Below are 17285 nucleotides of genomic sequence, written 5' to 3' on the forward strand. Positions count from 1 at the left end.
TATATTATATTATATTATATTATATTGTAAACAACAATCAACATGTTGTCAACAAAAAAATATAACATTTATTTAATTATATTTATTATTATTTAGAGTTTAGAGATAATTATTTTGAGATATAATTATTTATAATTATATTATGTTTAGATGTATTATTTATATATATTTTTTTACTGAATAACTATATTTACTGTTGGCTTCTTTGTTTTGATTGGATGAGAGACATGATGGGAGGAGAATAAGACAATGTTATGAAAACAAATATGAATAAAGAGCACTGCTGCAGAAATCTTCCTCATTGTCCTTACATACATAAATACTGTATGCGTTTTGCTCATGTATTCAGCTACGTCATGTGCAGATTGACACAAATATTCTGTCAGCTCACGTATGTTTTAGTTGTAGTTTCTGTTTTATTTTTAACTAGGCAAAACTCAGGCATTTTAGCATTAAGATTGATAATGCAGCAGTGGGGTGAACAGTTTCTCCACATATATATGCGATTCAGTTGGCTTATTCTTCAAAGATGAAGCCTTCTCACCCAGCTTCAGTGAATACATCCCTCTGTGCAATATCAGGAGGCCCTCCCTGCTTTATCAATAGGAACCTTCCCTTCCCACATCTTCCTGTAACTTGCCTAGCATTTATGCCATTGATTTTTCAGTAAGCGCCCTAACCCTTGGGGGTCAGGCAGTTCTCAGCTGGCGCCGAGCAGGAGTTAATTCCCCAGGAGAGGGTCAGGAGCGTTGGGCGTCTGGAGGCCTGGCCCCTGGGCAGGTGAATGTGCGTGCTTATAATCAGACGGGTCCTTATCCTTTAATTCCATCCTTGCTCAGCCAGTAAATCCCACCAAATGAAAAGGCCCATAAATAAAAACTTATCTAATTTTCTATCCCCTCTAAATGACATCCAGACCCAGCTTCTGACAGTTTTCATTTCAATCATTAAACACCTTATGTTCTTTGTTTGGCAGGTTAAGAGGGAATGTTTTCTATTCTGCTTAATTTGAGTTTAGAAGAGTTTCTGTGTTCCTCTAAGAAACCCTGGAATTCCTGCCTCATAACTTCATGATTGTGCATGAAGTGCAGATTGTTTAGTGAAGATGAGCCCTTGATGACAGAATGTGTAGGATATAAAGGAAACAATGTTTTATACTTGTTTTTATGGAGTGTTTGACTGGCAGAAGGTGCTTGTATAAGGTGAGAGAAAGGCCTAATATGCATTTCCTGTATGCTTCTGCTTCTCTGTCTGAGCTTTCGTTAGGTTAGGAGAGAGATTTAAAGATTATTTAAACAGGTGTTGCTTTGGAAGCAGACCTTGAGCGGACAAACTACATTATATCTGCCCGCCCATCTGCGACTGGCAGACTCCAGACAATCCTATTGCACATCAGTAACCAGTGCAGGTTATTGAATTAGACCATCTCCATTTTAAAGGGCAATCCTGTTTTCTGTAAGCAGACGCGCCCAGACGGCTTGGGCCGCCACTCTCTAGCACTGTTTAATTCTTTAAAGGAAACCATCTCATTTGCTTTAAATGAAAAGCGTATCATGGCAGATTTTCAGGAATGACCATTTGTGATTGCCTGAGTCATAATCCTTTAGCTGTTTATGTTTAACAATTTAAGTAGTTCTTTACTCTATCTATTACACACAATCCCATAATGCTGCAGCAGCGTTGAGGGGGGCATAATAGAAACAGGTTACTGGAATGTTATTTTTGGACTTCTGTCAGTTGTTGAATTTAAACATTGTTGCTGATTGACTTCATAATAGTGTAACACTTAATTATATTGAATTAAACCAACATAATTAGCAAAATACACACACAAAATAAAAACATGGTCATTGTTTGACATGGGTGGGGGAGGGAGCGGGTGGCTTTGTGGGCAGGACTTGAGGGGTGTCAAATTTTCATCAGACATTCATGAAGAGGGAGTCAAACATTATCAATCTCCCCAGCCAAATACACTCATGTTAATACATTTGTTGGGGGTGGGGCTGCAGACACAGAGTCTGATCGCTGCTGAAATTTGCATCCCTAAGTAAGTAAGTAAATAAATCAAGTAGAGACAGTCAATGTGCTAATCAGGCAGGATGCGGTGGTTAGCGTGCTGCCGGGAAACTTTGCTCATGTAATATTCAGCAATGGAGGGTGAAAGGGCAGGCCAGAGTTATTGGTTTCAGTCTGGTTGTCCCCTTTAATCAATGCTGCCTGCATACCTTTATTAAAATTATTAGCTCAGCAGTATCTCTTGCTATCATTTTATCTCCTTTATCGCCTGCTTGAAATTGTGGCCTGCTCATGGCTCTTTTGTTGCTCAGGGTAGCACTCCCCTTTGGAAAGTTCACTCTCATTTATTATTTCAGAGGCAGAGGAGTGTTTAAAACCAGGCTAAAGCCCCGTTCACACCAAGAACGATAACTATAAAGATAGCTATAAAGATAACGATATTAGCGTCCACACCAGCGAACGATATCGTCTGTTTATTCTAAGCGCATGCGCGTCTGCCGCTTTAAATTTTTGAGCTCGTTACAGCAGGATGGATTCTGATTGGCTGTCAATTTTTTATCGTTCATCAGCTGGAGAAAAATCGTTTTGAAAGTGATTCCAACTATATCGTTTCTCTTTGTCTTTATCGTTATAGTTGTGGTGTGGACTCTGCTATTCTTTAATATTGAGAATGATGTTTAGAACTCTATCTTTATCGTTATCTTTATATTTATCGTCCTTGGTGTGAACGGGGCTTTAGCATGCATATTATTGGATGCTAGATCTATACATACATAATTTGAAGTACCAACATTGCAGTTGTATTTTGAGCTTAAAAAATAATATAAACAAATCTTTATTTCTTTGTTGTGTGTATTTATATACATAAATAAAAATGCTTGCTGTAAAAAGCATGTACACATCTTCTAAATGCATCATATGGGCATGATCTATTCATGCAGTGTGTTCTGTGTGTGGGATCTTTCTATAATGGAGGTCTTAAAACAGCATGGCTAATATATTTTTGTAACCTTCAGTTATTTCTTCGGGTGTGAGATGGATCATGTGCTGATGGTGGGTTTCACTGTGTCTAATTAGCAGCACAATGGAGCTTTTTTATCCATTAAGTTATTCTGTTACTGTGTTTCTCATACTCATCGTTAATTAAAAAAAATGTATGCAGGATTTGGAACATGGAAGACTCCGGGTGTTGTGTGGAAGGTCTAGATAAAAGATGGTAACTGGCTGATATGACAGGATGAGGCATCTGAGCTGCCTTATTAGTGCTTGTCTGAGGTATTGTGTTTAAGTACCTAATCTAACCTAATGAGCACTTTGTCATTTTCCACCATTATATCTCAGACTTTTGTTTCTCATCTAATTTACTATACATTAAGCTGCTCCCCACTCACTGTACGTGTACATAGCTTCACCATTTATCAAGACGCTTTGTATGTCTGGTTGAATGTTCAGTTTCACAAGACTTCACAAGGCATTGTACATTTCAAGCAGTAGTTTACACCTGTCTCTCTCTCTCTTTTTCTCATCAGGCCTGGATGCGATGAACGCCTCATGTAGGCATCAGCATGGAAAGCTGTGAGTCTCCCGTGGTTTCGGGGACAGACGATGGGCTTGGCTCCTCCACCACATCCCAGCAGCAGCACCATCCACAACCCTGGAACGATCACCCTAACGCACAGGTCCCACCGTGTAACCAGTCCCCTTCCTTGGAGCCCCTGTCTCTCTCTGCACCCCACTCAGCCCAGCTCCAGAATCCTAGCACAACCTGTGAGGCTGTAAGTGAACAGCAGCAGCAAACACTGTCACAGGCTGCCAGCGATAATTCCACTACCAGACGGCTGCACCCCAAAAGAGAGGGGTTAGAGGAGGAGGAGCAGGAAGGAGTGAGCTGTGGAGAAGAGGACGAAGACTTGGAAGAATTGGATGAAATGGAGATTGATAGCTGTTTTCCTAGTCTGCAGCCCTTCCCTGGTGTGCCTATGATGCCAAGTGGAGGGGGCATGCCCATGCTCATGCGGCAACAGCCCTCCCATCGGAGGGGAGCCACTGAGAGTGGGAGCGAAGAAGAGGAGGAAGAGGAGAGTAGTGATGTGGAAAACCTGGCTGGAGAGATAGTCTACCAGCCTGATGGCTCTGCCTACATTGTGGAGAGTCTCAGCCAGCTGATCCAAAGCGATGGGAGCATGGAACCAGGCCTGCTCCCTTCAAACTCTCTCCCCAGTGGGGGAAAACCAGGGGAACCTGCGGGGACCTCTTCTTCGGTGTACCCTCAGATCATCAACACGTTTCATATAGCCTCGTCTTTCGGAAAATGGTTCGGCTCCTCAGACCAAGGTTTCCCCAATACCTCAACCCTGGTAGGCTTCAGTCCTGTCCTGCACAGTTTCCGCGTCTTTGATGTGCGGCACAAAAGCAACAAGGATTACCTGAACAGTGACGGGTCTGCCAAGAAATCCTGTGTATCCAAAGATGTTCCCAACAACGTGGATTTCTCCAAATTTGACGGCCTGGCCCTTTATGGCAAAGGCAAGCCCATCCTCATGTGTTTCCTCTGCAAGTTGTCTTTCGGCTACGCACGCTCCTTTGTCACTCATGCAGTCCATGACCATCGCATGACCCTATGTGAGGACGAGCGCAGGCTCTTAGGCCACAAGCATGCATCGGCGATTATACAGGGCATTGGGAAAGACAAAGAACCACTCATTAGCTTCCTAGAACCAAAAAATAAAAACTCTCCTCCACCGCCAACCCTGGTACCCATGAACTCAGGCCAGAGCTTCTACGGCATGTTCAGTGGGGTTCATTTAGAAGGGGGCAGCAGTAGTGAGGTAGGTGATAACCTCCTCAAAAAAGACTCTGACTCGGGTCTCCAGCAACAAGCCCTCCTCAGGCTGGGGGGTTTTGGCAGCCCCAAAACCTCCCATACCTCTACCCCAGGCCCAGCCAAAGACTCCAACACTCTGTCCAAGCAGGGTAGGAGAACAGAGGGGTCTGTGGTGAAAGAGGGGACTCATAGAGGGGAGGATGGGGATGCAGAAACCTGTGAAAGAAAGGCTCTCCTTCACGGTGAGGAGATGGCCTCAGAGGAAGAGGATGAGCTTCTTTTAGAAGAAGAGGATGAAGAGGTAGAGGATGAAGTCACTACGGTGGCCTGTAGTGGAAATAGCAGCAGCGGTGGCAGATTTGTGGGGGAACTGGCTGTCTCAAACCAAAGCATCTCCAAATCTCCTTTATTAATGCCTAGTAGCGCTCTCCAGCCTTCTGCTTGTCTCTCTGCAGCCAGCCCTGCACTCAGCAGCAAAGCCTCTGCTTCCATGTCCTCCTCTTCTGTCAGAGGGTCAGAGGATTGGATGGCTGCAGACAGTGGAGGGAGAACTTCAGGTCTCTCTCTGAGCTTTAACTGCCAGGGGTCTACAGTCCCCGCGGCAATAGCCGGCAGAGGGGGCGAAGAGGATGGGGCCGCATGTTCCTCTGAGAGCACGTCCTCCCCTCTTGCGTCCAATGCTGCTGCTGAGGAAAGTGCCAATCGAGATAGTGCCACTGCTCCTGAACCAAATGAATGCCCAGCAGAGGGAGATGAGGACAACGGTGCCCTCTTCCACCACCACCACCACTTTCACCACCATCACCCACACCCTTCACCTAATGCTCACACGCACCTCCATCACACAGCTGCTTGTGACATGTCAGGAATGAGTGAATGCACCCAGAACCATGGGGCTGGGGGCAGTGGAGGGAGTGGGGTGGAGTGCCCGAAGTGTGATACTGTCCTAGGCTCCTCTCGTTCACTGGGTGGCCATATGACCATGATGCACTCACGGAATTCGTGCAAGACACTGAAGTGTCCCAAGTGCAACTGGCACTACAAATACCAGCAGACCTTGGAGGCCCACATGAAGGAAAAGCACCCTGACTCTGGAAGCTCCTGTGCATACTGCACCAGTGGACAGAGTCACCCTCGCCTTGCCCGTGGGGAGAGCTACACTTGTGGCTACAAGCCCTTCCGCTGTGAGGTCTGCAACTATTCCACTACCACCAAAGGCAACCTAAGCATTCATATGCAGTCTGACAAGCATCTTAACAACATGCAGACATTACAAAATGGAGGAACTATTCCAACCGCTGGTGAACAGGTGTTTGGGCATGCACCTGGAGGGGTGGTACCTGTTTCTTCTGCTACCCAGGCCAGCAGCCATCATCCTAGTCACCACCATCATCCAGCTCAGTCCTCCACCCACATGGCAGGGCCCTGTGGTGCCCCTTCACCTACCAAGCCAAAAAGCAAGCCCACCTGGCGGTGTGAGGTGTGCGACTATGAGACAAATGTAGCACGTAACCTGCGCATCCATATGACAAGCGAGAAACACATGCACAACATGATGCTGCTTCAGCAGAACATGACCCAAATGCAGCATGGCCGGCTTGGTCTAGGTGCCATGCCTTCACCCTCAGAGGCTGAGCTGTACCAATACTACTTGACCCAAAACATGAGCCTGCCACCGGGCCTTAAGATGGACCCATCTGGAGCTGATGCCCAGTTCTTGCTTGGAAGTTTTCATCTGGACCCCAACATGGCGGCTCTGGCCCCAGCACTAGGTGAGTTTAATGAGTTACAGATAACACATATGGCAGTTCATGTGGGTTTTGAGCACTGTCTCTGTGTTTAACTATTCATCTGTAATTTCTTAAAGACATATAAGAGCCTTTCATGTTGATTTAAACCATGCCATTCCTGTTAAACTATTTGACTTTTTATCTTGTATGGGTGATAGATTATTTTTAAAAATTCTATGTTATATTTTAGTCCGCCCCCCCCTCTTGCTAACATTATTATCTCCACCCATACTAACACATGCTACAAACACTGTATTTCCCCATGCTGACAGCTCTGTCTGTGCCTGTAGCCTTCAGGCACACCTTCCTTGTTTAACATTCACCCACTCTCTTAAACAACTTTGAAAAAGGTGAGTGAGGGAGAGAGAAATAGGCACATGCAAGGTTGAAATGTATTTGAAGGGAAGCGAGTGTCAGTATGCAGAGAGATAAAGGCCACTTACCTAAATGTACAGAAAGCAAAATGTGTGGAGTGGGGGGAGAAGTCAACATGCTTTATGAAAGGTGCACTCTTCAGTCTTGAATTGACTTGAGTGACAAGTATTTAACCTGATTTACAGCATAAAGAAAAAAAATCTGTGGCAACATGTTCAGTATGTAGCTTTCTTGAAATAAAGACATGATTCTTTAATGTAGATATCATGCTTGGTTTAATGCCTGAAACAAGAAAATAGTTTGACTATATGTGTTTGTATCAAGGCTGACACATAAAAAAAAAAAAGCATAGCTGGTACATTAGGTTTAGGAGAATGTAGTTTTAGCATATTCACGTAGTGCTTACTAGTCTTGGAGATTTCAGCTTCTGCAACTCAGACACTGGCACACAGAGAAAAAGAGGGCGTGAGCGAGTAGGAAAGACAGGCACACACATCTTCTTAACACTCAAGCTTCGGTTTATTTTTCGCATCTTTATGTGTCATTCTATCTGGGTCAGATTGGCTGGGAAATCCCCCCTTTTGCTGCCCCTGTGTTTCTTGTGAAAGATAGTGTGACGGAGTAGACTGGGGCCAGGTGAGTGTTCCACATGGCCCTGTCCTCTTGGCTCATACTAAACATCACTGTTTTCATGTCAATACTATGCAACTACCACTGCATACCAGCTTGTCCTTGTTTCCTGCTTTTGTAATTGCAGCTATATACTTTACCATAGTCAAAAAAGGAAGGAAAAGGGGCCTAGTGAGGGTAATTCAGCAGCATAGTAGAGAATTTGGCATGCCAGTTATAAGCCCACAATTTGCACAGACTTGTTTCAAACTGTTGCAAGTTCAAAGACACAAACAGGAATTGATTGCTGTGACTAATTCTTTTTTTTTTTAATCCTCCCTCTTCTAACGATTTGGTTGGTTTTCCGGTGAGGAAATGTTCAATAAACGTATTACAGGGAAGAAATGACAGGCATAAGACTTATAAAGAAGAGTGGAGTCATTACACAAACAATCTGGAATGTTCAGTGCACTTTCATATGTTTAAAGTCTCACACAACAAGCTATCAGATTTAGGTATTTGCATATAAGTGACAAATTAGACCTCTGGACTCCGGTCATCATAATATAAATTAATTTTGTTTTTGTTTTTTATAAAGTACAACTTGTAAAACCTTTCAGATTAATGCCTCCAGTGTTTTTCATAATGCTTCCATTATAAAAACATTTTCTACTCTACTTAAACATTGATATCGACTGACAAAAGCAAAATATTCAAATTATGTTCTTACGAGACATGCTTAAGAGGTCATGAATACTGAACTTAACCTACAGATTTAAAAATGTTTACATGAGAGGTTTATGGAAAGAAAAGAAAATGACTGTTAATCGATGCACATTGTAAGAGTACTAAAGAGAAGTTTAACAAACCTGAAAAGACAAGGGCAACAAGAGGCATAAAAAAGCCTAAAAACTGTTGAAAAAGGAAAAGGAAAAAGGAGGAATTTTATAAAATTAAGAGATTAAAATTAAGAGAAAGCATTATAAATAGAAATAGTTTTCCTCAGAGTGGTGGATCTTACAATGATTTGAAGGAGATTGTCAGAGGTCTCTCTAACCCTGCACTAAAAGCTGAAGGTAATGGTGAAATGAGCAGGTTGCATGCTGCCCCAATAAATAAAAGGAGCTGTTGGAATTAATTTAGTGTAAAGCCATACTGGTTCAGTGGGTGCTCTCAATCTGGGCAGTGACAGATTGAAGATCAGCGAACTGAGGCAACAGCTTCTATGCATCCCTCGTCTCCAAATCTCAGCCTCTAGCATCTTCCTCAAGCTGTTCTTTGAGACCTTGTGCTTCTGTTGTTGAATTTATAGTTTCTTTGGCTCCCACACCTTCTTTTCATTCCTTAAAAATACATTAATAATTTTTTTTTTTAAATTCAAACACTTCGAGCAGGAGGATCGATTTGTTCCCAATCAGAGGTGAAAGACCAAGACTTCAAGAAGGAAGATCTAATTTTTTATATTATATTTTTTATAATTTTTTTAGTGAAAATATGCTTGTAGTTGATTTACAGTAATGTAGCCTGAGCACTCTTTAGATCTCCGGTAATGATTGAATAACTTTATTTTTGTGCCTCTGCTCACAGCCTCTGGAGTTGATTTAATGGCAGGGCTATGAAAGTGCAGGACTGTGTAAATCCACACCTCTCTCTCTCTCTTCTTACTCTTGCTCTGAGCACAAAGGAAAGGATAATCTTGATTTAATAAAATTATGTAGATAAATACACACTTGCACATTATCCTGGAGAGCAAATTCACTTTGACTGCACAGACAAACATGACTCTTTGTTAAAAGGCTGAACTATGCACCTTTTCCCTGTTTCCCAGGACATTCTTGTAATTTGAGGAAGTTTTAATGAGGGAGGGAAAATCAGCACAGATGAAATGCCCAACCCTCAGTGTTACATTGTATTGGACCATGTGTCCATATGTCCCTTATTGCCTCAGATGAAAATTAATGGAAAATTAAAAGTAGTGCTAAATGCTGTATTTGAAAAGAGACAGTGTACTTGTGAAAGATCAATATTCTGTCTGACAGATCAGTGATCATTTTTGTGTCTTCTGTTCTCAGTTGGAGGGGACATTGCAATGGATGTACACCTGGGTGGGGGACAGCTGGTCTCAGAGGAGCTGATGACCTTGGGTGAAAGCCTATCCCAGACCAGCGACCCCTCCCTCAAACTCTTCCAGTGCGCTGTGTGCAACCGCTTCACTACCGACAACCTGGAAGTGCTTGGCCTGCACATGAGCGCCGAGCGCTCGCTCCCAGAGGAGGAGTGGAGAGCGGTGGTGGGCGACTCACACCAGTGCAAGCTGTGCCACTACACCACACAGCTCAAGGCCAACTTTCAGCTGCATTGCAAGACTGACAAACATGTGCAGAAGTATCAGCTGGTGGCACACATCAAGGAGGGCGGCAAGGGCAATGAGTGGCGCCTCAAGTGCGTGGCCATTGGCAACCCTGTGCACCTCAAATGCAATGCCTGTGACTACTATACCAACAGCCTGGAAAAACTGAGGATGCACACGGTCAACTCCCGCCATGAGGCCAGTCTCAAGCTGTACAAGGTGAGTAACTCTGGTGGTCCTACCCTAACCAAGTGCCATGTGACAAGTAATCCAGCCTCAAGTAATTTTTCTGTCTACACTTAAAGCAACAATTCTGTTCAGCAATCTCAGAATTTGTTTTTAAAAAAATTAAGGAAAAGGGAAGTTTTGAACCAACAAGATTTCACTTTGGGCAGAGCTACCCAGTACATCACTACAACAACATGCCTTATAGCTTCTCAAGGGAGGTTAGGACAGAAACTCCGATCAACTTGGAAGAGACAGGGTAGCATCTTTCTGGTTAGACTTTCTACGAGTTTTAAACACACATCCAGCCTACTGTACGACTGAATCGACCAGCACTTTCCATCTCTATGGCCAACTATGAGTGATGGCCCGGTGCAGTATGTTAAGGTCTAATGTGCATGCAATGGAGAGGGGAGAACAGGGACACTTAGAGGGAGGGAGGAACATGGCAGGTCAGCAGGGTGGGGAGAAGGGCAGCTGATGAAATTGCTGAAAGAGAGGATGAAGAAGTGTGAAGAGAGAGAGGTTTGGTGCTAATACCGTTCGGAGTGGGAAGGGCAGAATCGCTCTCGACAGCCGTATTGATTTTCACCGGACTTGGAGCTTCACCTTCTACTCTAATCATTCCATAATAGCCAATGGATGAACACTCTCTGAACAAATGGCCATAAATCTAACAGGCCTGATTCCATTTAGGCACCTATCCTGTGTTTCTGCGAGCCTAGCTCAGGCTGTGTTTAACTTAGACTGGCACGACTGCACACAGGGACTTCTCTCCTTAATGCTCCCTTTCTTTCTCTCTGTCGCTTGTTCTCACATGCTCAATGAGTTACTGACTCACATACCACCCATTTCAGCTGTAAATCACTGCCCATGCTTACTTGACCTTTATTTACACTCCTTTCTCAAGTGTTAAACCTTTGAGAGTGAACAAAAATATACAATACATTTTATTGCATTTTATTCAGGGATCTTTGAAGACAACATGCATTTGCAACCTACTCTAACATACTTCAGAGTGAAACTGAATATTTAAAGAGAAAAAAAAATGGTAGGGTCAGACACCATTGGCTATTAACCTTACCAAACGTAGCCTAAAACAATGGCTTAATAGCTATTTGGCTTTTGGTTGACATTGCTTTCCCTGCCAGCACCACCTAAGTGAGGGCAGCTGAAAAGGAGGCAGAGCTATGTTGTTACATTTTGATATAAATTTACCAAGACTCAAGTCCAGTTCACCATTGACTTCATTGCAGGTTTCCCGTTTATGAACCCTTTACAATCAGAGATATTCTAGCATTGTCAAGGTTTGTCATTACCCTGGGTCTGGGCTGAGAGACTCTTGGTCAGCTGTTCCCCTGATGAACTAGTTTGTAATGGTGATTAGGGGAAGGCCATAAACCAGCTTCCACTGCATCTGGTGATAAAAGCAGACAAGCCTGAGCCGAAATTTTCTGCCATACTCAAGCTGGAACATGCAATGAGCGTATTTACAAATACCACAATGATTCAAATATGTAACACAAGACTCTTAACGTGCATGGCTGACCCATGGAGGAATCGATGTAGTCATGGGCCTCATGTAGCTCTAAGCAGGGTTTGAAACCCAAGAAACCAGGAATTTTAGCATCAATGGCAAGAAATAGCAGAACATATCTTATCTAGCCACCAACTGCAATTAATCTTGCTGTATGGATCAGTTTTTTGTTTGTTTGTTTGTTTCTGGGAAATTCCAGCATCCACCTCATACTTACATTAATGATGTCTATGCTGTTAGCACCAACATGTTTTAGAAGCACTATAATATTCCTTCCACTGCCGACGTTCCCTGAAAAGAAAGAGAGCTTGCAGAGAAGAGACTAGTCTGCCTAACTGCGAATGTTCAGTACTCTGTGGCAGATTAGAAATGTTCGACACATCCAAGCATGATAATTTGTAAGCTTTAAGCTGCTTAAAATGGTTCCTCAGCCCTAAAAACCCCACAGATCAGAACAGAGGAAGAGAGAAGAGTTGACTGACAACAGCATCAGCCTTGTAAACAAGCAGCTTCCATCAGTGGCGACAGGCCTACCCGCAAAACTAAGACATTCACAGTTTGAGTTATAGCTGTATTTCATGACATACAAATGTGATTAGAGGACGATAAGCACATGCTGCTGAGGTCTTGCTGTAGCATGGGTTTCTAACCCCACAATAACACAGGCTTCACTTTGCAGTGAATTTATAGCCCTGATAGACATACTGACTGGCTGACACCAACAGTATGATTTGCTAGCTCAGCTAAGCTGACTGTACAAGTGGTAAAACAGGAAAGGAAAATGAAAAACATACTATTTATTCCCTCCAAATGAAATCTGATACAAAATGCAAAATTTTTCGACCTCCTGCTGGGAGAAAATAAATCATCAAGTCAGCATAAACAAGCTCTAAGATGTGGTAGATCCTTGGGACACTTTGCCCAGATCAAACTGGTTTGCATTAAACAGGCCCTTTGTGTGCACAGCTCCGTAAATTGGAGCCTGTAATTACTGGAATTAAAAAGAAAGGTTTAAACTGAAGGCTAAGCTGGATGGGATAATTTGAGAGTCTGTGGTATGCGGCACATATTAGGGCTTTCTAAAAATACACCTTCCCCCACAACCCCACGGATTGGAATGTTCCGAAAGCCTTTGGAGAGCTTGGGAGAATTGTTCTAACCGCATAGACCACTGCACAGCAGGGGTGATGCTTCCCGACTTTGGTATCTGGGGTACAGGACCGAGTTCCTCTCTGGTTTCAGACACACCCGTCAGTCAGTCTTGCACTCATCTCAGAAGAACTTTAACCTTCTACTGCTCCCTCCAAGTTCCCGCTCACTGGCTGCTTTGTGGCGAGAATGATGTCATGATAGTCACCCATAAGCACTTGCAGATGGGCTGTACAACGATACCCAGGTCAAGACAAAGCTTAGGCTTCTCAAGTTCTGAATTGTTGGTGGAACCTTCAATTTTCAGAGTCAGAGAAAGTGCACAAGAAATCGAGAACAACCCTAATCGCTTTCATTTTTCGTGATCTGTGCACATTATTCCAATTAAAATATATATCTTTGTAATCTTTCATGAAAATGTAATTGCTTTTTGCGACTTTGCTTTTTTGGCTAACATTAACAAACCCTCTTATTTTGCAACCCCACTCCCCCAACCACCTGTCATAAAGAGACTTTTTACAATCCTGTCAGATAGGATTGAGTCCTGCCCTACATTTTTTGCTAATTTTAGTTCCATGAGTTGCAAATGCCTTTCCATGATGATTTTAAGTATCCATATACTGCATTATTACTCTTCCTTCAATTTTCTCTTGCACCACTTTTATATACACAAGTATACACCACCACTCTGTAAGGGACACATTCACTTGATATTTGAGTTCTTGTTCATGCCGAGTAAGCATCTCTCAGGTGCTGGGCTGCACTCAAGCCAGCCTTGAGTCTGAGACTTGGTTCTCTGCTCCAGACAGGATGGAGAGAGGCAGGTCTTCCAGGCAGGCCTTTCAAGCTAAGAGGAGGAGCTTCGGGCTGGCTACCATCCTTGTCTCAGGGGCCGGTACAATCTGGGGTAATTGAGATTGATTGGATGTTATTTTTCCTCTTGCAAATGTAGTCCATTAGCTTGGCACATGCATAATCAGTTTAGAGCACAGTTAACTGAATGTAATCATGTTCTTCGGTGTCTGCTCGCACAAAATCCACTCCAGATGCCGCTTGGCCGTGGAAAGAGAGGAAGAAAGTGCCGTCACTATCACATAGGGAATCTTTACCCAAGAAAGGCCTCATAACATTCACCCCCGCACCACCAGCACCAGTGTGCTGGTCTCGCTCCATTAAACACACAAACTATACAGACTGTGTGCTGCACACATTTACACGCTCCCCGTACATGTACAAATACACACACACATGCTCACACATTCTGCCATCTGTTCATTACTGCCCAAAATCTCCTGCAAACAGAACCCCGTAGCATATGTTGATGTGTCTCAGCTATGCTAACAGCGCTTTGACTGCACTCCAAGCGCGGCACAGGAGCCAGCGCAGAGCGTCTGGATTTTGGACTCTCTACTTATTTTTCCCTCCAGTGCAATCCAACCAGATCAGCTGGGGCGTGAGGAAGGAAAATGTCTACACTCTGGAGAAAACAAAGAAAAAACACAGTAAAACAAAACAGATAGTAATGCGTAGAAGGGGATTAGCCGTAGCAGCTATACTGAAAGGTATTAATGTGCCTCTCAGGTATCGTTCTACCTTTTACATCAGAATCTAATCAATGATGCAGACCCCCTTCATTAATGATTATGATTTTTATCATGACTTGTCCTCATCAGGGTAACAGACTCCAATCATCAAAAACAAATAGACTGAGAATGCCCTGGTTCCAGCAAGATTGTGTTTGTTTTTTATTATCAAATAAAAGTGCAGAGTAATTTCGAGTTAAAGTCGCAAGGGAGCATTTTACCACTATTGGTACGGCTCGTGGTTATATCTTTCATCTGTGGACAGTGAAGCTCAACCTCTATTCCAGAGAGAGCGCCACACCCAAACTCCATAAGTCCCTCCAGACATCAGTTAGAGAAGAGACAGAGAGAAATATGATGGGAGGGAGGGGGAAAAGTAGGTCTGAAAGCGCTAGAGAGAGAGGCGCTCGTTTAGATAGAGATACTCTGCTAATTATCATGGCTGGCCTGTGATTGTTCAGTAATAGTGCTCAGTGGGGAAAAAAGGTTTGCTGCTGTTCCAGGAAGGGCTGAGCTTTGATTTACCGGTAGTACCATGCTAATAAAGCACCCATTCCATATCCACAGAGCTGCTACTGAGACATCCTGCCTCTCTCCAGTCAAAGATACAGTCCATATAACGTATATGAGCCCAGGTTTATAATTATAAGACTCTTTTGGATTTGTATACATCATATTTATATGTTTATATCATAAGATCTCAATGATGTAGATCCATGTCAGCACCAGGTTGTCCATAGGGTGTTGAACTCTGCCTCACAGAAGCCAAACAGAGGCTCTGCTCCCTTTAAGACAAGGGGTGGAGGGCTTTTCCCCAGAAGAGGAGTCGAGTTTTGCTGAGAGAGCTGTCCGTTAGCGTGGGAGGGGTGTTGTGCAGCGTGACATTGGTTTGTAGAGTAGTGGGCGGGCTTAAAGCTGCGTCTGGAAGTCTGCAGGAATTTCACAACTCCTTCAGCCCCCACCTCAGTAAGGCCAGGCGCTGACCCATTGAACAGCTGCAGCTGATGATTACACATACATATGCACCTCTAAGTGTCTGTGTGTGCATTCAATGGAGGGACCAGCAGCCAACCAGATACACATGGTAGGCCATGCAGTTTTGAAATGTTGTCCTATATTACAAAAGTTGGGAGAGAGGCACAGGGATATGGAAATGGACTGCAAGAGAGCATATCTCTTTGTGCAGAGGCTGAGGAGCAGATATTATTGTGTTGTAATAGCTGTTTGTTTTGATTTCTCCCCCCTCTCTTTCTTTTTGGGCAGCCAGACAAGAGCAACTAAGCAATGCTCCTGCCACTGCTGAAGGAAGCTGTTGATCCTATTATCTGCTGCTTGATCAGCACAAACGGGATTGGAGACTGATGAGGGACTGGGGTGTACACAGGGATCAGAGAGTATGTTACACTACTGTAGGAAGGCGCAAGAGTGTGGTAGTTTGTAAGGAATGTGTAGTCATAGGCAGAAATATAAACAAACCCTAAGTATTAGAAACTTTGGAGGGTAACGTTGCACCCGCAACGTTTCAGCTATGGACATAACTGATACCACAAATTGTGTGGTGTGTTAAGTAGGTATACTATTACTTTTCTAGGTAATCAGACTTAAAATTTTTGCCTGGTAGACGATAATATAAAAAAAACATTAAACAAGATACTTAAGTTATATCTAAAGGACCAGAATAATAAAGCAACTGATTCAGGAGTGGACTATTTTGACTTGAGCCTTTAAGAAACCCCCCAAAACACACCTAAAATCACTTACACCATGCTAGCATGTTTCTCTCAGTCTTTGAAATTCCCAATTTGATTTGAAACCATAATCCTACCTTCACCTTATATTTAGGACTCGATCCATCTGTGTCTCACTCGTCCCTTTTGCACGTCTTTCTCCACACTTTGTCTCCTTAAAATTAATAAACAAAGCAAATACCCATCATGCACAAAACAAACCAGCATGGGTCACAAGCTGGTGGGTGGTCCTTCTCCGCTGCTCTCTTCTTAAGGTTAAATAGCTTTAATCCAACCAGCCTGGAAAACTAAACAGTTCTCCAGCCAAATCTTCTTTCTTCTCCCTTGTTTTCTCTTGATGTTTGCAACCTTTCCTTCTATAATTCTCTTTTTAGTACGCTGAATATCTGTCTTATAAAACACCTTATAAAGGGTAATGAGTGGAAGTTATAAAGATATAAAAAAAAGTTCTTCAAAGGTAGAAATCATCACACTGACTAGCTGATCTTTTTTTTTTTTAAATTGATGAGTTATCTGGAGTGCAATTACACTGCCATGCATTTTACGTGCAGGACTGACCTGACTCCTTCTTATGTAGTTATTTGACATTTAGTAGATGCTTTGAAGCAATTTAAAAGTTCACTTACTACAGGCACAATCCCCCTGGAGTTAAGTGGCTTGCTCAAGGGCACAATGTTGGTACGTCTCAGCATTTCTTGCGTTCATGGATTACACCCCGGGTTTGAACCTCTTGACTTTTACGTTCCTGGCCCAGATTTTTAGCAACTTCGTCTTTTTATAACATGCCTTAATCAATGTTTTATCTTAGTAGTGCCAGCCGCAGTCTTGTAAAAGATGTTATAGTTGTATAATTTATATTGCAATCTCAACCCACACCCCTCCAATCAGAAGCTCCTCAACTTCTTCCTCCACCTCCAACTTCTCTCTGGCATAGTGAGAAGACATTTGCTCAGTCCTCAAAAATACCCCTTAATAGCCTAATTTGATCACTTGACTTGATGTGTTTATATATACAGTGGGTACGGAAAGTATTCAGACCCCCTTCAATTTTTCACTCTTTGTTATATTGCAGCCATTTG

At 43.1% G+C, this 17285-nt stretch overlaps 1 protein-coding gene across 1 annotated transcript in view; it reads left to right on the forward strand.

The window, feature by feature from the left end:
- Positions 1-17285, forward strand: part of LOC107659103 (zinc finger homeobox protein 3-like) — a 164859-nt gene that overhangs the window by 127929 nt on the left and 19645 nt on the right. The window contains exons 4-5 of the mRNA XM_016447931.1: positions 3546-6612; positions 9687-10183. Of these exons, the coding sequence (XP_016303417.1) occupies positions 3582-6612; positions 9687-10183 (3528 nt within the window). The 5' untranslated portion in view covers positions 3546-3581. The remainder of the gene's footprint in view (positions 1-3545; positions 6613-9686; positions 10184-17285) is intronic.

Source organism: Sinocyclocheilus anshuiensis, unplaced genomic scaffold, assembly GCF_001515605.1.
Source record: "Sinocyclocheilus anshuiensis isolate Anshui unplaced genomic scaffold, SAMN03320099.WGS_v1.1 scaffold87, whole genome shotgun sequence".
Lineage (NCBI taxonomy): Eukaryota > Metazoa > Chordata > Actinopteri > Cypriniformes > Cyprinidae > Sinocyclocheilus > Sinocyclocheilus anshuiensis.